This window comes from Hydra vulgaris, chromosome 08 (genome assembly GCF_038396675.1).
Source record: "Hydra vulgaris chromosome 08, alternate assembly HydraT2T_AEP".
NCBI classification, from domain to species: Eukaryota; Metazoa; Cnidaria; class Hydrozoa; order Anthoathecata; family Hydridae; genus Hydra; species Hydra vulgaris.
Genome location: NC_088927.1, coordinates 32,118,381 through 32,141,280, shown reverse-complemented (window position 1 = coordinate 32,141,280; position 22,900 = coordinate 32,118,381). Strand labels below are relative to the sequence as shown.

Genomic DNA, 22,900 nt, shown 5'->3' with positions numbered 1-22,900 from the left:
GTATGTATGTATGTATGTATGTATGTATGTATGTATGTATGTATGTATGTATGTATGTATGTATGTATGTATGTATGTATGTATGTATGTATGTATGTATGTATGTATGTATGTATATGTATGTATATACAGTGTCCTCAAAAAAAATAGGACAGCATGACTTTTTTTGTTAAAAGTCATAAAAATCAATGTTGTATCACTTATTTAAAATTTTTTTTTTTTGAAATTCAACTAAACTGCAGAATTGTTAGAAAACTAACATAAATGAAAAAATTGTATACATTTTTTATTATAAAGTAAAGTTTATTGTACCATAAAATTTTTTTTAATTTTTGGTTTTTGATGTTAGATATTTTGATATATATACACTATTTTAATATTTAAAATGAAAAGAAATTGAAAAAAAAGGAGGCCGGCCCTCAAATTAACAACAGATAAAAAAGGATATCTTTAACATTATATTTTTTATTTCCCATTAAAGTTTTCCTCATTATAAAGTGTTACATGTGATTTTATATTGTTTTTTTGCAAAGTAAATTTGTTTTTAACTTTTCAAAACGAAATTTTGACTCAAAAAAATTTATATTATTTTATGTGAATTAATTTTTTTAGCAATTTTATATAATTAGAAAATATAATTAAATGGCAACAATGGCAAAGTTAGATGCTTTTGATTCTACTAATACAAAAATTCAACCATTAAATAGGTATAAGACATTCATATTTATAGTATTTTAGTATTTAGTTTGAACTATATCATTTGTTTATCAGTTAAAATTCATTTTTACCAGTTTAGGAAAAAACACGTTTCAGACTTTGATAAAGATAGAATAATTCAAATACACAATGCAGATTGGTCTTTGCGTTGGTCTTTGCGTAAAATTTCCAAACAAGTTGGATGTGGTAAATCTACAGTTCAAAGAGTTGTTTCGAGATTTATTTATCGAAATTCAATTAGCAGAAAGTCAGGGTCAGGAAGAAAGCGAAAAACGACAGAAAGAGAAGATCGATTGATTGTTAGGGAAGTGATGAAGAATCGTAGGATATCAGTGAGTCAGATAAAGCAAAATTTAAACCTTGAACACTTATGTAACAATACAATTGTTACAAGAATAAAGAAAGGTGAAGAGTTTACTTCAGGGTGGCAAACAAAAAAGCCTTTTATAAACGAGAAAAATCGTGTTAAGAGATTAAAATGGTGCAGAGATCATTTAAGCTGGACTTCAGATCAATGGAAACGTGTCATATGGGCAGATGAATCACCTTTGGTGCTAAATATGGTAATCGAGAAAGAATCTGGAAAAAAAAAGGTGAACCATATAATCCAGAGTGCACACGTGCCACAGTAAAACATGACAAAAAAATCATGGTTTGGGGTGCATTTGCTGCTCATGGAATGGCAAACCTGTACAGAGTTGAAAGAATTATGGATCAACATAAGTACTATTATATTTTAGTTCACCAATTAAAACCTAGTATAACACATCTATTTCCAGATGGAAACTATATATTTCAGCAAGACAATGACCCAAAGCATACAGCAAAAAAAAAATAAAAGATATATACAAAATGCTGGTATACCTACCTTTGAGTGGCCGGCACAATCACCTGATCTTAATCCAATTGAGAACCTGTGGTCTATATTAGATTCTAAACTAAAAGACAGAAAACCTTGTAATGAAGATGAATTATTTTTGACACTTTTAAAAGGTTGGAATTCACTGGACGTTAGCTTGTTAACAAAACTAGTTGAAAGCATGCCCCACAGATGCCAAGCGGTTATTGATGCAAAAGGTTATGCGACCAAGTATTAAAAATGAATATTATACTTAAAACTGATTGAATTTCTATTTAGTTGTATCAAGGGAAAATGTAATTGCATTAAGCATTCTATATAGATGTAAAAAAATAAGTCTAACTGTTTTATTGACTTTTTATTTATTTTTAATGGCAAATATTGTGTAATAAAAGTTATTGACATATTTTAAATAAAGTTAAAAAATATTTGAGAAAGAATACATTTTTTTTGCTTTTTCTAAAAAAATCATGCTGTCCCATTTTTTATTGAGGACACTGTATTTATATATATATATATATATATATATATATATATATATATATATATATATATATATATATATATATATATATATATATATATATATATATATATATAATGTTTTTATATTTTTATTAATGCCTATTATATAAAATAAAGAGGAGCTCATAAAAGTTTTAAGGCCTTCTCTCAACTATCTTCTTATTTTATTCATATATATATTTTTTTATGTTAGGGCTTTCTCTTTTTTTACTAGTCGGGTAGTTAAATTGGGTGGCATGTTTTAATACGCCACCTGATTTTAATACGCGATCATCAGAACTACCAGAAATACGGAACTACCCGCTAGTCGGATAATTTTTAAAAAAATTCAGGTAATATGTATTCTTTTCTTTGCTTTTTATGTACTTCTTCTTTTCATTTCAGATGACCAAACCATTAAAAATATAGGAATTTTTCACTTAGGCCAATGACAACAAAGCCACCTGCAAAGAGTGTCATTCAAAATTTACAGCAACGTAGGAATGTACAAGTGTTTAGCGCAAACACCTCGAAGGAAAACATGCAGATCTGTTCACAGAATTGGAAAGATGCAGATAGAATGAGGGATGATGACTCTTGAGGTTATTTCTGACGATTCTGAATCGCAATCACTAATTGGACCATCTAAACCACAGCAACCACCCACCAAAAAGCCAAGAGAAGAACCGGAGAAGAGAAAAATCTAGATTAAAAAGGTCTGGGATAAGGATAATATTCATCAAGTAAGGCTGATCACAGACATCACTAGGTGGGTAGAAGAGATGAAACTATCTTCATTAGTGGAAGCTAAAGCATTCATTCCCATGCTCAAAAGTGCTACCTTAGGCCAATACAATGAAATTTCAGCACATACATGGAGTTGCAGAGCAATTCCAAAAATCTTTAAGTTTGTGAAAAAACAATCATGGATTTACTAAATACAGAAAAAGATGGACTTGAAGGAATTGCCTTAACATCAGATATCTGGAGTGCCAAAACAAATCATTCTTACATAAGCTTGACAGGATACTACCTAGACAAAAATTTCCGCCTGAGAAGATTCCTTTTCGCAATGAAGTATTTTCCAGAGGACCATACGGCAAATAACATTAGCCGTATGCAGGCAAATGCCCTATGCTTGCAAGGCTTGCTAGGCAGGTTCTAGCTATCCCCGCCTCATCTGCTTCTTCTGAAAGAGTACAGGTAACAAGTGCAAGTAACATTTGCAGGTAACATTTGTACTGTGCAATCAATCAAGTGCAGGTAACATTTGCACTGTGCAATCAATCAAGTGCAGGTAACATTTGCACTGTAAGGAAAACAAATTTAAGTGTTTGCAAAACTTGAACTCCTTTAGTACAAATATTCATACAGTACAATCTCTCTAATTCGAATCTCCTTAATTCGAAAACCTCCATAATTTGATTAAATGCAAAGTCACTGTGAAATGCGTTTAAGAAAAATCAACCTTCTATAATTCGAATCTCTCTAATTCGAACTTTTATTTTTCTTATAAAATTCGAATTAGAGAGATTCTACTGCATTTCAATTTTTTTTGTTATTTGTAATTCAATGTGATAAATGGAGTTGAATTGTTTAAGGTATTTTTACTTCTTCGGGTATTTCTTCAGGTATTCTACGGGTATCAAGTATCGGGTATTAAAAACAATCGGGTATTACCCGTTTTAAAAAGAAACGGGTATTTCATAACTTTCGGGTAATTACCCGGATATTTAATTCGGTAATACCCGAAACAACTACCCGGATCCGAGTTCGGGTTTCCGGTCCCTACATATTTTCGTTTTTTTTTTTCGTTTTTTGGCTTTTGTTATTTAAATTATCAAATAAAAATATATTTTGTTATTTAATTACTAAATAAAAATATATTTCAATTAATTTTTAACGGTATTATAAAATATTTATCTTATAAAACTACTGCTTACAATGTAAAAAGACGATGTAAACTACGGGGCTTAGTAATAAGACTATTTTTGTCTTCTTTTTGCCCTGGCCATGTAAATATTTGTTTATACATTTTGGTATTGTAGCATTATTTAAACGGCGAAATGTATAGATATAAAAAGATGTAGCAGCAGGCTATAAGATAGTCAATGCATTTACGTAAATAAGCCAGTAAATATTCCTTGTTTATATTAAAAAGTCACCACTTTGAGCAAGTCTCGCATAAAGCTAAAAAATAAAACTATTTTACGCCGCTAAAATACAGATTTACCTTAAGACCTAATATACGACCTTCATTATATTTTTCTTTGCTTCTTTTGTGGACAACATAATGCACTGTGTGCAATCTTTCGTGTTCTTTAACTTTGGCTCAAACATCTGCATATATGTCAAAAGTATGTTTTTTGCTAGATACACTAGTATTTAACACTTCATAATGAAGTGTCAAATGAAGTTCATTTGACTGGTTTATATCTGGTAATAAAGAGTAATAAAACGATTTTAAAAAATTATAATATTTGAACTTTTTCTTTTTGGCTTTTAATTTTATCTTAAATAAGTAAAGAAAAAATATTAAATTCTTACCTGATGAGTGTTCAGAACTGAGAGAACAATAATCCTAATTCATTTTATCGCAAATCAATAATTAAAAAAAAATTAATTTTTGACGAACTCAAAAAGTAACGTTAACGTTAAAGATCGCTAACCTATGTAGGTATTATTTAGCCCAAGTGAGACGTTTTGATTCGATTGCTGGAATAAGTTAAGGTTTTTTCGTGGGTATGCAGCATTTAAACCCCAGTTCTGCTATTTGATGCCTTGTAGTTCTGTTAGAAATCTTGATGCCAGCTTCTTGTACGATTTTAGTAATTTGTACTTATTATTTGGTTTTTGGCATGAATATTAAAAAGTGCTCATCTATCTCTTAGCATAGTGCGTGGTCTCCCATATTTTCCACTTTGGCACTTCGTGTGAATATTTTTTATCTAGTTTACCTTTAATTCCGTTAATTGTAAGTACAGGTAGACGGGCCCCAAAAATCACATGATTTTTTCTTTTGCTGTATCTTTTGTACAAAACAAATAATTTAACTTTATTTTGCTTTTTTATATGCTTTTATATGGTAAAAGTTCTTCCCAGGGGTTTAGAAGTATTTTGGTATTTTTTGTTTGCTTTTTTTTTTTCAGTAAAGTTTCGCTATATTTTAGTTGGGGACCTCAAAAACCGCATGGCTTAAATTGTTTATAACTTTTATAAAATTAGTTGCAACTTTCCAATTTTTTGGAATAGCTTGTTATATTAAAATCCCCTTCATATGGTAGTTTGATTGCAAACTTATATTTTAGGGAAGTACCTAAAGCGCTACAAAAACCACATGCTTGGGACCCCAAAAACCACATTAATTATATTATTTTTAACAAAAATATAAGTGATATTACAAAAATTCATGATTTAAAGTAGATTTGTAGTAGTTGGAGCTATCTTTTTGATGATAATGAATTTATATAGAGATTTTATTTTACGCTCCTGCTTAGAGGATAGTTTTAGTTCAGTTTGCAGTATGTGAATTTGCGATATTAGTTTATTTGTAAGCAAATAAATAAACATGAGTAACAGCAACAAAAAATTCAAAACTCGCTTGCAAATGAAGTCACTAAATCCAAGTTCTAATGCTGAAGCACTAATTAAAAGAAAAGCTATATTAGAAAAAAACAAACAACTTGAAGCTGCTGTTCAATGGTGTAAAGAAAACAATGTAAGAGGACATGCTGCAATTAAAACAAGACAATATTAACTTAATAAAGATCGTGAAACAATAAACCGTAGACTTGATGGGAAAATAGTCAATGGTCTTGAAAGAAAGTACTGTGCAATTCTCTTGGAGGAAGAAGAGATGTCAATTGTTTCATACATTAAGAATAAAAATCGAGCAATGCAAGGCATAAACAAAGCAGAACTAACAAAACTTGTCCTTGACGTTCTGAAAGTTAGACAATACACAAATAAAAGATTGAAAGGTGGCAGAAAATTCATAGCATTATCTGCAAATGCAAAAAATGCTTTGACACAAAACAAGTATTTATGTTTCTTATATATATTTTTAAAAGATAGTAATAGTCAACATGTTAAGATATAAAGAGATTGCTTGTAGTCCAGGAGTTGAAGCTTTGTAAGAGAAGCTTTTTTAGTTAATTTTTTATTTTTGTTTTAAACACAGGTTAGGTAAATCGTTTTGGATGCGCTTTAAAGCTAAGAATCCAAGCTTAACACTCAAGCGACAAGGAAATGTGTCAATAAATAGAGCTCTCAATTGCACGAGGGAAATGGCATGTCTCCACCTTGGTATGAGTAAACATTGACTTTTTTATTTTATTTCATAGTATACTATAGCTTCATTTAAAATTTAACTCATAGCTACACCATTTTATTAGTTTATGTATTGCTACTGTACATTCATGAAAAATAGTTCTACCAAAACTGAGTTACTAATTAATTTTCATGGTTGCCTTTAGACGCTCTTGCAGAAGAATTGATTGAGACTGGCATTATGACTGAAGCAGTACAAAAGGGGACAGGAGTTTGGTCTGGAAATATTGATACATGTAGAATATTTAATCACGACGAAACACCACAGTTCATCAATTTTGGTGTTGATGGTACTCCTGCTGGTCTTGTTTTTGCTGCAAAAGGGGAAACATGTTGTAAAATGATCAGAGAGAACCGTGAATGCGTCACCATACATCCTCTAGTATCATTTTCAGGTAGTTATTGCCTTATCACTTTTTTGATAAATATTTATAATATGGATTGAATAGATGATATGTATTATCTTTCTTTGTAATTGTAGGAGACCTTTGTGTCTGTCAAGTACTTTTTGGTACCGTTGGAATAACTAATCAAATGGCTCCAAAGGAAGCTGTGGTAAGTATTCCCCATCTTCTGATAACAACTTGCAACCATGGTGTATCTGATCACAACTCGTTATTAGATATGTACAAAGAGTTTGATGAATATCTTACTGAAAAAAAAGTGGCACGACCAGTAGTTTTGCTTTCTGATGGGCATTGTTCACGCTTTAATTTTGATGTCTTAAAGTTTTTATAATCGAAAAACATACGTATGTTATTAACTCCACCAGATACCACTGGTGTGACACAGCTTTTAGACCAACTCAACAAAAACCTTCATCATGAGTATCGTGGTATGAAAGAAAATATTTTACTGATTTCAATTCACTAAATAAAGAAGCTTTTATGATGATTTTAGGACGTATTTGGAACAACTGGGCCCCAAGACAATCTATAATCAAAGCTGCAAGACGTGTAGGAGTAACTTCCAGATCATTAAGCATCAATGACATGCAACAGGACAAGTTTGCACGAGCTGCTTTGTGTATTGATTTTTCAAAAAGTGTTACATCCAGTACAACAACTCCTGGAAGTAATACTATTAAATCTCCTGATAAAAGAAAAAATTCAGCTCAGTATTGGAAAGAAAAGTTTGAGCGTTCTCAAGAGCTTATTCAAGAGCTGAGCGAAAAAAGCATTCAACTTGAAGAAATTCCTGGCTTACTGACAGTACAGAAAGTTAAGCCGAAAGTTTCCAAACTTACTACAAGGGTTACGCAGGTTCACGGATCAATGAAAGGTAAAAATGTGTTGGACTTAGTGAAGGTAATTCAAGATAATAAAAATCAAGAAATAAAAGATAAGGAAGAAAAAAGATGGAACAAAGAAAAACAAAAAGAAGCATTTTTACGGTGTAAAAATGAATGCAGCTGTGGAGAAGGTGTGTGCCATGCCATAAAGCTACAGCAATGCTCTTCTTGCCATAATGTACAAAAATCTGTCTGTGGAAAGTTATCTTGTAAAGTGGATGGAAAAAAACCAATAATGTTTTTAGCTGCTGCAGTAACCAACAACTCACTCAAACGTAAGGTTATTGAGCATGAAAGTGATGAAGATACAAGAAGTTAGAAGGATACACCAAGAAAGTGACCTTACAGTGATAAGGAGATAATTCCATTATTCTTAGTCAATTAGTTGATCAACTTATTAAAGAGTAAATAGTTTCAAAGATGTAAAAACACTTTTAAATTGTCTTAAAGACTAAAGAGCAACATTTCAATTTTTTTTATACAAATAACTAGTAAAAAAGTAATTTTACTTGATAGAAAAGTAAATGTTAATAGAAAAAAGCAAAACTCCATTTTAATATTGAGTTTTTGATCCATGTATATATATTTTTTAGTAAGGGACCCCAAAGACCACACAGAAACTCTACTTTGGTTAAGATAAAATATTTTAGCAACTGTCTTTTTCATTTATTTTCTTGTGTTTTTTTTTGTAGAAGTATGACATAAATCTTTACAAAAAACACTACTTTGCAAACTTAAATGAAAATTTCAAGTATTTATGGACTATAATGTCAAAATGTTACACAATTGAAAAAAAATTTTTTTTATTGTTTTTAGTATAATTTTCAAAAATTTATGCTAATTTGGTTATTTTTAACAGTTTCTTTTAAAAAAACTATCTTGTCAAATAAAAAAATCTATTTTGCTGCTTAATAAGGCTTTATCTATGAGTTACAGGTACTAATGTGAGCGTGTGGCTTTTGGGGTCCATGAGTTTTTGGGGTCCGTCTACCTGTACAGTGAAAATTCACTGTACCTAAGGATGCGTTTTTTGATAGGTACAGTGAAAATCTATTTTTAGAATATTTTTGAAAATTTACTTTCATTTTCTTAAGTAAGCATGCTTAAAACAACGAGTTTATTTTAGAAGAAAGTTTTTGTAGAAAGAAGGGTTAAGAGTTTTAATAAGAGTTCAAAAGATTAAAAAATGGAGGATATTTTCATTAAGAACTATAAAGATTTTGATGAAGCAGAAAAGTCTGTTAATGAATATTGTAGACTAAATTTTCACCCCGTTAAAATTGATTCAAAAGAAAAAGTTGAACATTACAATAAAAAAGTAAAGGAAGGTTCCCAGATTTGTTGTATTCCTCTTGATGCTATATATGGTTGTAGGTGAGCCCAATATAATAATAATAAAAAATAATTATAGTATTGATAACACCAGTAATGATAAGGTAAGCTGTGACGATTACTGTGACAGCTTACCTTATTATTACTGGTGTTATCAATACTATTGTATTTATATATATTTTATTTATATATATATGAGTGTACACTCATATATATATATATATATATATATATATATATATATATATATATATATATATATATATATATATATATATATATATATATTGCAGTACAGTTCTATATACACAATAGTGTATACTGTATATACTATGTCATACTGTCATAGTCTATGACAGTATACACTATTGTATATGTGTATACTATACATAGACTATGTATAGTATGCACATATACAATAGTGTATACTGTCATATTATATACAGTATACATAGTATATACCAGGGTTGGAAAAAACCCGTTTTTTTTAAAAAAAAACCCAGCCTACTGGGTTTTTTAGTGCGTTATTGGGTTTTTTTAAAAATAGCTTTATTTGCTTAGAAAATGAAAGACAATACCATTCAAATTATCTTTAAACATTTAATTTTTTCAAAATAATAATTAAAAACACATGGTAATAGTTTTTTTTTTTATTGAAAAGAGCTTTTACAAGGAAAATTTAATAAATTGAAGAACTGTAAATAAAATTCTCCTTACATAATTTTACTTTGTTTGATTATTACAATAATTTTCAATTCTTGTCAGCTTTTCAGATGTTTTTGACAGAATTCCAGTTAAACACTTCCTCTGGGATCATCATGAATAAACTAAAACAAATATAAATTACACTGAAATAATAGAAATAGAATTTTTTTCAGAATTTAGATGGTTATACTGAAGTTAAAAACGATTTTTTCTACTACTTACCTACTTATTAATCAGATTTGATATCATCACAGGAACTGCTGTCAGCTGCTGAGCTATTGTGAAATGATTTGTAAATCTTCACAAGTTTCATTGCCTTATCTGCACCAAGACGATTCCTGATCTTCGACCAGACAAATCCAAAGGTTGAAAACCATCTCTCAATTGAGGCTGAGCTAGCAGGACAGGAGTGTAGAGAAACTAGAAAGCTGCAGAAATTGGCAGAATTCTCTTTATCCCTGTTTTGAGATCTAGTAACCTTTCCTTTCATGATGTTCCACCATTCTGTTGGAGAGATAACCTTCAGTGATTCTGAGAACATTTGTTTGGGGAACACCTCCCTGTCCTTCAAGTTAAACTTGTATAGTAAACCCAAGAAATCAGGGTTCCTGTCCTCTAACCATTGTTCTGCACTGTTTTCATTATCATTATCAATGTAATCATCTACATAGCGATGGTCAGTTATATAGGCCAAAATATGAAAGGGTTATACAGCATTTTGAAATCTCTTCTTTATTGCATCATAGTATATGGATAGCTCTTCATCCTTTATCAATGAATACCAGATATGAACTGTGTCAGAGAGATGACAGGAATCACTCTGCATCTTGTCTAAGGCAATCCCCAATTTTTTCATTTTACTAAGAAGATGACTTGCCTCACGTTTGATGGCTATATTCTCAATTATTCTATTAATTAATTAATATTGGCTGGAAAATCTTCTATTTTCTCTCCATAGATCTCCACGTAGAAGTTATAATTTTTCTGGTATGTCTCAATGCAGGCAACTTGAGAGTTCCAGTGTGTTTCATTTGGCAGCTGAGGCATACATCCACCCTTTTCCTTTAACAAACTATGGGCCATATGCACATTTCTAGAATATTTCTGAACTTCCACAACCTGTTTTAGAATTGTTGAAAAAGAATTGCAAATGTCTTTCTGTACCAAATTCATATAGTGTGCATTACAGCCATATGTTAACATATCAGGATACTCTTGTTTGATCAGCTCTTTCATTTTCTTCATCTTAGCTTCATTGTCAGTGCAGATAGCAAATACAAACTTATTATAATCATTTTTTATGCTAACTATAGCTTCATTGATGATTTTGAAGCAGTATTCTGCAGGTTTTTTTTTCTGAATCTAAGTCAACTATGTTGTACAGATAACTCTTTTTTCCATCATAAAATGAGTGAGCAATTATAAGGTCATTCTGAATACTAGACCATCCATCTTGACAAATAACCGTGTCTTTGGTTTCCAGTTCGTTCTTTAAACCAGCTGACAGATCATCATAGACTTCATTTAATAAATCTCCACCCAGTTTCTTTCGGCTTGGGGTGACATACCCAGGACGAAGAAGAGAGCAAAGTTTCTGAAACTCACAATTTTCCACTGAATTAAAAGACATGTTAGAGCTGAAAAAAAACCGGGCAACTTGCTTGTCTATGGCATCTTTCTGATCATTTGATGTTCTAACTACAAAGTTATTTAAGTTACTACTTTTAAACCTTTTTGCTGGTGTGGAGCTGGACATAATAGATCCTTCGGAAATTGAAGTATCTGACTCATTTGAGGCTAATATTACTTGTTGAGCTTCCAGGTCTTGGTTCTTGTTCATCAGTGTCCTTCTTTCTCTCTTTACACTTCTCCAAATGAATACGAACTCTTTCAATTTTTCCACTAATCTTCTCTGAACAATGGTCACACTGAACACTATTTTTGTCTCCTATCTCACTGACCTCCTTCCACTCCCATCCTTTCTTCCTTCCACTTCCGAATGGCATTCTTATAATGATTTTTTTCCTGAAAAATACACATTGCATCGAAATATGCAACTTAAATACACTTAATGCTACACAAATAATAATACTGTATGAATAAAAGTTTTGTAATTTGTAAGATAGAACACAGGCCTGATTTTGATATGGTTGATGAAAGCCACTGAGATCACTGAAAGTATATTGTAAAAAGTACTAAAACTATTTTTTCAGAAATATTTCAAAAAAATCATGTCTTTTAAAAATTTTAATTCTTATTAAATACTATATTCTGATCATATCCATATCCTCTTCTTAATAATAATTATCTTTTAACTAGTCATAATTATGTTTAAATGTTTTCTGAAATAAATAAATCGCAGAAAAAAAGCAAGCAAAGAGAATCCTTTAAACAAAATATTATTTTTAAAAAACTTAAAAAAAACCGGGTTTTTTTGGGTTTTTTTAACTGGGATTTTTTGGGTGGGTTTTTTAATGTCAACCCTGGTATATACAATATATACAGTCTATATAGTATACACATATGTGTATACTATATATATACAATATTAAATATATATATATATATATATATATATGTATATATATATATATATATATATATATATATATATTTTTAGATTATTCACCTCCCCAAGGCCCGAGGGGTGCCACTACAGTCGAGGAGGCTACTCATTTTTTTGTGTTTTTTATTTTTTAGTTGTTATTCGTGGTGCAACTCTCTCTCAACTCTTCAACTCCGAAACACAAACCTTGCCAAGCAAGGCCGCTGCGCGGAGAAACTAAGTTGAGCGCGGTACTTCCAGGGACGTGGTGGGAGAAGAACTCCGAACCTCTCGCTTACAAAGTGAGCGCTCTTACCACTACACCACTACCGCATATACAGTACTTATATATTAGAATTTATATATTGTCAATATATAAATTATATAACAGCCATATAAAGTTTATATATGATAGGGATGTGAGAAAATTTTGAAATTTTAAAATAAAAAAATATATGCCTCTAATTTTGAATTTTCTAAAAATATTAATATTATCTTAGTAGGTCAAGTATTTCAAAAGTTATGGAATTTTTAAGTTGTGATTTTTAAAATACGGAGAGACCATAAAAAGTTGGACCCAAATTTTTTTTTTTTTTTTTTTTTTTGCCAAAAAAAGTATATTCTTCTGAATTTGTGTCACTTAACTAAAAAATTATATATTAAAATAAAGCATAGAGTGTAGTGAACAAAAATTTTGTTAAAAATATAAAATTGAATATATAATTTTAAAATTTAAAACTAAATATAAAGTTTTATATGTTAAAACAAAAAAGCCACAAGTTCCAAGGCCAAGAACAAGGACGAGAGTTTCAAAGCCAGGGATAAGGTAAAGGACAAATCCAAGTATTTCACGGGTAATATGTACATTTCGATCTGCAAACAACCAATCCGCATGTTTCAAAATTAAATCAAAGTTATGCACATAAGTTGTCAATAAGAAAATATATTTGAAAATAGAAATATATCAAAGCCAAAAACAAAAATACGTAAAAATTATATGATGTTAATATTAAAAAAAAATGTATACTTGGATTTAAAAAGTATAACTTTCATACTTTTCAAATCCAAACTTTTCGATGAATGAATACATGTTTGTTTTTTTATAAGGATATTGCTTATAAGCATATGGAGGCTCAGATTTAGAAAAAAATAAGCATATTTAAGCATATTGTTGAGCCTCAGCTTGTATTATATTACAGATGTTTATGAGCGCAGTTCAACTAATACTAAGATTTTCGAAAGTGCATGAAAACTATTTAATGAAGTTTTTGTGATTTAAAGCAAAATCTGTATCATAAATCTATGTAAAAATATCTATGCAAAATATGTATCATAAATCGAAAACCTATATATATATATGTATCAGAACAGAAGATTTTTTGTGTCTCGCTTACAAAACTTACAAGATCGCACATGTTTTCAAAAAGTATTGCAATAAGCATGTCTTAAGAAATATGCTTAAGAGCCATTTTCTGTAAGAACCAGACAGTTGCGAATACTAGTTGTCACCGATTTAGTTCATTTTAGCATATTTGCTTTGTATAATAGATGCAATTACAAATACAAAATATTTTGGTCTAAATATTTGTCATTCGGCCAGGCCGGTACTTTAAAATTCAGATAAATTTAGTCAATTTGCTTATTTTTCATTATGTCATACTTTAAGAAGCTACAACTGAAACATTTTAATATGTTTTATCAAATTATTTATAATGGCACAAGTTTAACTAGACAGGCACAAGTTTAACTAGAAAAATTAACAAGACAGGCACAAGTTTAACTAGAAAAATTAAAAATTAAAAGTTATTCATTGTCTACAAATCATAGCCTTAAAGTACAATAATTGTAAGTACAAACTTTAAGAAGCCGTTACTATTAAAGCCAACATAGCCCACGTGGATTTTTTTTCCACAGATGATAGCTGTGGATCTAATCTTCCATTAAAAAAATAAAAATGCGTGGGGTTGCATTGGCATCTCAAAATACAAGCCGTAAAAATCACGTTTTTGAAAAACCTTTTCTAACTTTAGACCGCTATAAAAACTAAAGCCAAAGGTTTTGAAAAATATGTAACTAGAAATGTGTTTATAAAAGTGTTGACTGCAACATACAAAAAAATTTTACGTGCAATCTTAACTTACTCTTTAAAAAAATCATTCTGAAAAAATATAACAATATGATATTTTTCATAATATTTACAAATACATTTCATAATCATTCATTTATTAAATAGAAAGTTTAGTTTAATTGTTTTTATATATTCTGTAAATGCTTTGCAACATTATATAAAACTACTAAATATGTGGTAGAATGAATTAAATAACAAATATTGTACTTATTTCTTATGAAGAAGTAGGCTATTTAAGATAACGTTTGCTTTATCAAAGTCGCTTGCAGGTACAGTAAAATATGATCTTGGGTTTATTGGAATTGGTGGCACAATTTGACATATAATTTTATTTTCCTTGTAGTTAAGGATTTTCTCTGCAGCTGGCCATTTGAAACAGTTTTTGTCACATGTTACATATTCCATGCACGAAACACTTACGCTATTCTCATCAATCTGAACAGTGAAACAACTTGTTTAATTGAATAACAACATTTAAATAAAACAACTTTTAAACGTGGTATTGCAGAAGAAATTAAATAAAAATAAATTACCTTTGTAACTATACTAGGGTCAAATATGTTATTATATTCCACAGCCATCCAACTGTCTCTCTTATACGCAGCTAGCTCATCGATAACAAAATCCCCCTGAATAAAAAATGCAGTGATAACAGAAACAATTTTAAACTGATATTAAAAGTTAGCTATCAATGTCAATATTATATTTTAAATTCTTTTATAATATATTATAACATTAACCTGCTCTTGTATTGCCATTCCAAATTCATTTTTATCATCTTGATTGTTATTTTTAGCATTTTGGCCATCATCGTTGTCATAATAAGTTCTATCATTCAGTTCTTCTTCAGTTGACTGATTGCTTGCTTTTTCAATTGTTTTTTTTTAATGTCTCTGCTTTATACTGTCTGGCCCATCTTGAAAACAAAGATTTAATCTGCTGCATAGTAACATTATTGGCGGTGATCAAAATCTTTATGAAGTAACTTCTCCACTCATTTTTTTACCTATCTGTTCACCTTCCATAATGTATTTATACAGCACGCAACTTTGAGCATAAGAAAATCTAAAAGTGCTTCTTATCAAAATCCTTCCAAACGCCCCCCAGTTGTTTGAACAACCAATCACTCAAGCTTGTGGACTTTGTATCTACAAACATCATGAGGTTTTTCAATATATTAGATATCCCATCTGGCTGGCTTGAAATGGATCCAAATTTGTGGAAGCAGGATAGTGTCTTTATTCAAGGAAAGAAGATGTTCAAGACCGTGTATGTTGGAGAAAGGGCATTATGAGAAACGTCCAACCCGTGCAAGCACGGAAACAAAGACGCTAAAACTATGATAATGATTATTATGATGATAATATATATATATATATACATATATATATATATATATATATATATATATATATATATATATATATATATCATCATCATCATCATCATCATCATTATCATCGTTTTAGCGTCCTTGTTTCCGTGCTTGCACGGGTTGGACGTTTCTCATAATGCCCTTTCTCCAACATACACGGTCTTGAACTTTTATTGTGTTTCGATGAAGGTGAGTTTTTTATACAGTTTCTCAATACTCAACGAAGCCCATAATACTGTAATTAGCAATTAATTTTTTAATCAATATCCTCAATAACATTGCACCGAGGAAGTGTATTGTTTTGAAGGCAATCAAAAATAAATTAATGTGGGTATCATTTTTGTCAATTGCTTTTAAATTTGTTAAAAGCAATTATTATAGGCTTGATATTTTTTATAAAACCCCAAAAACAATTTGGAATTATTGTATTGATATACAATAATGCCAAAATTGTTGAATTAAAAATTTTTAATTTATTAAATAATTTCCACACAGCATGTAGCATAATATAAAAATGTAAAAAGTATTTTTGTATTATTATTTATATTATTAGCATAATATAAAAATGCATGTATAAAAATACGATAACAATAGTTATTTGAAAGCAATTAAAACTAATTAAAAGCATAATTTCAAATTTAAGAAACTTTTTTTTATATAACAATCTACACTTTTATTAACGTATTTCCATTTATCATTTTTTTCAAATCTTTTGGGTTTAGTTTTTATAGCGGTCTAAAGTTAAAAAAAGTTTTTCAAAAACTTGATTTTCATGGCTTATATTTTGAGATGCCGATCCAACCCCGCGCATTTTTATTTTTTTAATGGAAAATTAGATCCACAGCTATCATCTGGTGTAAAAAAATCCATGTGGGTATGTTGGCTTTATTATTTAATAATTGGCTGCCTAATGTTATTACTTTTTTACAATTATTGTACTTTCAGGCTATGATTTCTAGACATTGAACAACTTTTCATATTTAATTTTTAATTAACTAGTTTAACTTGTGTCTGTCTGTTATAAATAAGTTGATAAAATATGTTAAAATAAAAAATGTTCTAGTTGTAGCTTCTTAAAGTATGACAATGAAAAATAAGCATACTGACTAAAATTTATCCGAATTTCAAAGTACCGCCCTGACCGAACCACAAAAATTTAGACCAATATATTTTGTATTTGTAATTGCATCTATTATACAAGGCAAATATGCGAAAATGAACCCAAACGGTGACCTTCAGTATTTTTTTTCTTGAAAATTGTCTGGTTCTTACAGAAAATGGCTCTTAAGCTTAAGCACATTTTTAAGCCTCTTAACTTTTTGCTTAAGCATACCCGAGCCTGTTTCAAATTCAAATGCTTTTAAATATAAAAACATGTATTTTACTCTGAATGAAAATTTTAAAATCTTTGAACATTTTTTTTTTATTTCAAAAAAACAAATTGTTCATACAATTTATTGTCTTCAAAATATTCATATGTAATTACTTTTTATTCATTGTAATACTTTTTAAACTTTGTAATTTCCTAAAGGCAAAAAAGATCTTGCTAAAATAAACAGAAAATTAGTAATTTACTGCTGTATTCAAAACAAACAAAAAAATGTCAAGGCTAAAAAGTTTCAAAGCCAAGGATGAAAGTTGCAAGGTCAAGGACCTATTTTTTGGCCTTAAGGCAAGATCAAGGCCTAGGGCTAACAACTCTGTATATAATCTGTAAAAATATATATAATGTGTACAAAGTTACGCGAAATAAGAAAATAAGTGTTGAGCACCAATCCGAATTCAATAAAACTACCATGTGATCCGGAAATTTTACATATGCGAACTCAGTGTAACAATGCTTCAAATTTTCAAATTAACAAAAATATCTTGTCTGCTTGGGGAAACCTAAACTTAATATGGGCACATCAGATTTACTTCAAATTTTGAGGATAGGTAGTTTAATAAATGTTATAAAAGACCCTTTGAATTTAAGAAGGTTCATTGCTTATATTAGGAGCAGTGGTTCATAGAAAAACACCAAGGATTTAAAATATAAAATTGCACTATATTTTCTTTAGAAAAATAACCATGAAACAAATCAAAATATAGGTTGATGTTTTTTTAAATGAATAATAAATTTGTTTTATTTTGGTTCCAAAATAGCGATGAGCCTGGTTTAGCTTAATTCTACTTTTTGCTAAATCGATTATATTATGAATAATTTGATTTGAATAAATTTATTAAAATTAAAATTGAATAAATTATTATACACAATTAGGAAACAAAATGTTAAGAATAAAATGTTAGACAAATATTTAACATTTTATTTTTATTTTTAGTTTGCTTTTACAGGTGGATATGCAAACATTATGGGGAAGTAATGCCCAGTGTCTTAAAGAGAGGCAGAGGGTTACGAGACAATAGTGTTCTAGCAAGTGGTTGTAAGATGGCTATTTATGTAGCCTATAAAAAAGATATAAGGAGTTATTTTATTAAGAAAAAAAATTTAGTTCATAACCATCCACATGGGCCTGAGCAATTCTTTATGTATAGTTCGGAACGTCAACCAAAAGGAGTTCTCGAACAGCAGACAATGCTTCTGCTATCTCATGGTGCTAATCCTACTCTTGTAACAGACAATTTAAACAGACATGGTTTAAAGACAAGACCTCGTGATATTTATAACATAAAGCAAAGAATGAAATTTAAAGGTTTTTGTTTTGGTTGAAACTTAAATTTTAAAATGTATGTCTTTGAGTTATTCTCTTTTTTAAATGATTAATTTTTTTCCTTATCAAATAAACAGGTCCTGCTCTTGATGAAATTATTAAAGTTCTGGAATTACCAAACGTTATATCCCATATTGATGCCGATCTTGATAGAAAAGTAGAGTGTATCTCATGGACAGATAGAAAAGTAGAGTGTATCTCACTGAACAAATAAAATTGTTAAAAAAGTATCCCGAGTGTATCATGCTTGATGGTACCTATAAGGTTTGTATTAACCTAGGTTTAGTGTGCGGCATAACATTTAAGGTTATACTTTTCCTTAAAACAATAGGTATTTAAAAAAATTAATAAATTGTTATATATAAATTTCCTATAAATATCCAGATTAACAACTTCTCTATGCCATTATACACAATGGCTGTTGTGGATCAAACTGGCATGGGGAGACCTGTAGTGCAGTCTTTAGTTTATTGTGAGGATCAGTCACATCTACAGCTCTTAATGACACATGCTAAGGAATGGGTCGGGATTGAAACTTTTCATAAGTCAATATTCATGATTGATAAAGCTCAAGCAGAAATATCTGGTCTACAGTCCGTTTTTCCAGAAAATAAAATATTTCTTTGTCGTTTTCATGTAGCTAAAGCTTTTATTTATCAAATTAAAAAGGGTAGATTTACAACTGACGATCAGGAATTATTATTCAAGGTTTGCAATTATAATATTAGTGTTTTTTGTTGTTTACCTTACTCACTATTGGAAAATATTTTTATAAAAATATTGTAAAAATGCAACTATATATTCACTTTTATATATAAATATTTTATTAGGTTACACAGAAATTAATTTATGGTAATCATGCAGCATGCACTGAAGCCTTGTTAAATATTGAAAAAAATTTCCCAACGTTCTATGTGTATCTTCAAGAAAACTGGCTGACAATACCAGAAATGTTTATGGGTCACTATAGAAAAGGTCTATTGCATTTAGACAATCATACTAATAACAGACTCGAAAGGTACTTATTTTAAGAGTACTTAAATAATATTAATGGAAAAGTCTTGTGATAGAAAAAGTTTTACATCAAACAAAACCATGATTTTTTACTAAAGCAAGACTAAATTTTTTTAAATTTTGAAGTAAATTTTTTTATTAACTATTTTACAATTATTTTTAGAATAATTAATATTATTATTCTGATTAGATATCATAGAACACTAAAAGATGTTGGCCTTTTGTCACGCATGTCACCTGGAAATCTTATAGATAAAATTCTTAAGGTTAATAGAGTGCAAATAGAAAAATCTAAACATGCAGACTTTGACCAGCAACTTAAAGTTAATAATAAACTTCCAGAACCACTCAAGTTTTATTCGCGTCATGTTTCTTCTTTATTCTTCGTCATCTCATTGAACAGTATGACAAAAGTGTAAAGTCTGATTTTAGTTTATATGAGGTTATTACTTTTTATTGAATATAATCCTTTTTTTATTACTGTTTGATTTTCAATAAGGCTGCAAAAAATTATTATTCACTTTATGGTTTTGTAGGACAGTGATTCATTACAGGTAATCCATCGTCAAACAACTTTTTATAACATAATAGACTGGGTTTGTGTCTGTGATGCTGCATCAGGGTTTGGAGTGCCATGTGCACATGTTCTTTTTGCTCTAAGAACTAAGAATGTTACAGTTAATGATCTGGAGTTGATTCATAAAAGGTAACCTTGTAAATTATAATACCTTGCTGCAAGAGGTAGGTGCAAACTAGTTTTTTTGTGGGGTTTCTTGTTCCAGTTGATGTATGTGTATATTGTGACTACAGCTGTTTTAGATAAATATTACACAAATAAATATTGATGTTTTTTCACAAAAGCATGCAAATAAAACACATTTGATCAAATCAATATTAGCAGTTTTTAAAGGAATATGATAATATAGGTCCGTATTATTTCATTATATAACTTTATGACCATATTTAAGTTTCAATCCACTTATGTTATTGATGTCTAAACTAAAATTTATTTGATTAATAATCAATTTACAATTTAGTAAACAAAACATGTATTGTAATGTGCACACAATATACTAGTTATTGAATGTTCTGATTTTGTTTATTATAAAAGAAGTTATTTTAACAAGTTGTCTTGTCATTCAGGTTATCTAAGAAGCAAAGCAAACGATGATGCTTTGATACATTAATTGCTTTTTTTTATTGCTAAATTGACTGTTTGTTATAGTTCAATTAAATGAAAGAATTGATTTTATTTAATTTTTATTTAAATTTGTGAACACTGAAATAAAGGTTTTTCAAAACATTTTTCAACTTACTTCACACTATTTACTATTTACAGAAATTATTTACAATATAAATGATTTATTTAGATGGATTTCACGTAATCCTGAAGTAAACCAGGTAAGTTTTGACCAATCGCCATCTCATATTACCTCAAGTATAGAATCATTACCTCTCTGTTGTGCCACATCCAAGCAAAGATTTACTACAGCAATGAGTTACCTTCAACCAATAGCCTCCTTGCTCTCTGAAATGCCACCCCAAGAATTTGAACTTGCAATTACCTGGTTAGAATCTATTAATCAACAATGCATTTCTGGTGAATGGGAACTTATGGTATGTCAATGGATTTTACATGCTTTCAGTTTATGAATCATTAAAGAAATGCATTAGAAAACTTTTAAATTTTTTTTAGTTTCAAAGTGATCCTTGTCTTGAAGGTTTTACGTCTACAGAAAATCAAAGTGATACTTGTCTAGAAGGTTTTACACCTACAGAAGTTCTATCATCAAAAGAAATTTTAGAAGTTCAGTCAACTTCAAGTGCAGATTTTATGTCGACCCCACTTGAATGCAGAAATAAAGAAATATCTGAAGCAGTCTCTCAAAAGCCACATACAAATTTAGTTTTAAGGCAACCCCAGCGGAAGCCACCTGGCCGTGTAGGTAAAAACAAACAGAGACTTTTTGACAAACCTTTAAAAGTATTTGAAAAGTTGGGTTCTTTTGAAAAAGATCATATCCGTCTCTGTTGGTTTGTAGAAAGAACAGTTGCCCAGCAGGTTTTGCATGAGAGTGCTAAAATTACCACCTGCCAATTTTTAAAGCATTTATCGAATAAGATAGCAGATAAAAGAGCAAGTCTTGATGACATTAAGCAATATTTTGAAGAGGCTGCATGGGCTGAAGTTATCAAACAATGTGAAGCTGTGAGCATTGAAAAATGGCCATGTCAATTATGCGGGCAATCTAAGGCGGATGGAAAAAGTCAAAAATGGCTTCAGTGTGATCATTGTTTAGATTGGTCACATTATGTTTGTCTACAAATATCTTGCAAACCTAAAGGGTATTGGTTCTGTGCTCAATGTAAAGTAAGGAAATAGTGGAATTTAGGTTCATAACATAAAATATTAAAACATGTTTGAAATATCTATTTATGTTGCGATATAATTTATTATTTATTATTTATAGTAATGGTTAATATATTATAAAGAGCATATTTATATCTAATTACATTATTAGGAGCATACTCCATATTTATTTATATTTATTTATTTAATGTATCATAATATAAATTAATATATTATAAAGAACATTAGCTTTCAATTAGCAATTAGCTTCATATTTCTTTAGATAGTTTTTTGAGAAATTGTCTGATGGTTAAAAATATTTCTTTTTAAATAGCCCTTTCGTGCTGCTGTCAAGCATTTCTCGCTTTAGTTTGATTTTTCTTGAAAAAATTTGAATGTAGAAATAACTTTAGCTGATCTCTGCATATTTTTTGTTGCAAGTTACATTTTATTGTTTTTGATTTTTGTTATTTATTAGCTTAAAAAAATTAAAGTTTATTATTATTTTTGTTTGGGAGCCATTATTTTAATTCATATTTTAGAATTTTCTAATTTCTGAATTTTGTAGATTTTTGAATTTTAATTTAAAGTTAGTAATTCTAGAAATATTGGTATTTTAATAAATTATTAGCTTTTATCATTAGAAATTGTTGTGCTATTTATTAGAGCATCAGGCCTCGGCGGGAAGCGAGAGTTATAGCGACATTAATGCAATAACTATCGCGTCATTATTTGAGCTTTGCTTAGTCATATGATACATTATGTTATACATTTTATGATATATTATAATATAATATATCATATAATCTATAATGTAATGTATCATATATTATAATATAATATATCATATAATCTATAATGTAATGTATCATAGTATGTATCAAAGCTAAAAAAATGATGCAAGAGCTATAGCTCTTGCTTCCTGCCTAGGTCTGAACATTAAAATAACATTTTTTAGACATGTTATTAGGTATTGTTCTTACTTCAGTGCTTAACTTTTATAACGTTAATTTTTTTTTCATATTGCATTCAAGAACTTT

The 22,900-nt window shown here is 29.4% G+C and overlaps 2 protein-coding genes and 1 long non-coding RNA gene across 3 annotated transcripts; all 3 read left to right on the top strand.

Moving 5' to 3' along the window:
- The first annotated feature begins 610 nt into the window (after positions 1-610).
- Positions 611-2,012, top strand: LOC136084296 (uncharacterized). The gene is made up of 2 exons (XR_010640458.1): positions 611-707; positions 792-2,012. It is a non-coding gene; the product is annotated as an uncharacterized LOC136084296 (long non-coding RNA).
- A 6,827-nt stretch (positions 2,013-8,839) lies between these two features.
- Positions 8,840-19,240, top strand: LOC136084294 (uncharacterized). The gene is made up of 3 exons (XM_065804359.1): positions 8,840-9,074; positions 18,120-18,760; positions 18,881-19,240. The coding sequence occupies exons 1-2, from the start codon at positions 8,887-8,889 to the stop codon at positions 18,493-18,495; spliced, it is 564 nt and encodes a 187-aa protein (XP_065660431.1). The 5' UTR covers positions 8,840-8,886; the 3' UTR covers positions 18,496-18,760; positions 18,881-19,240.
- Positions 19,241-20,880: 1,640 nt separating this feature from the next.
- On the top strand, positions 20,881-22,025 carry LOC136084293 (uncharacterized). Its single transcript, XM_065804358.1, has 2 exons — positions 20,881-21,127; positions 21,207-22,025. Exons 1-2 carry the CDS (start codon positions 21,005-21,007, stop codon positions 21,891-21,893), a joined length of 810 nt encoding a protein of 269 aa, XP_065660430.1. The 5' UTR covers positions 20,881-21,004; the 3' UTR covers positions 21,894-22,025.
- The last annotated feature ends 875 nt before the right edge of the window (positions 22,026-22,900 follow it).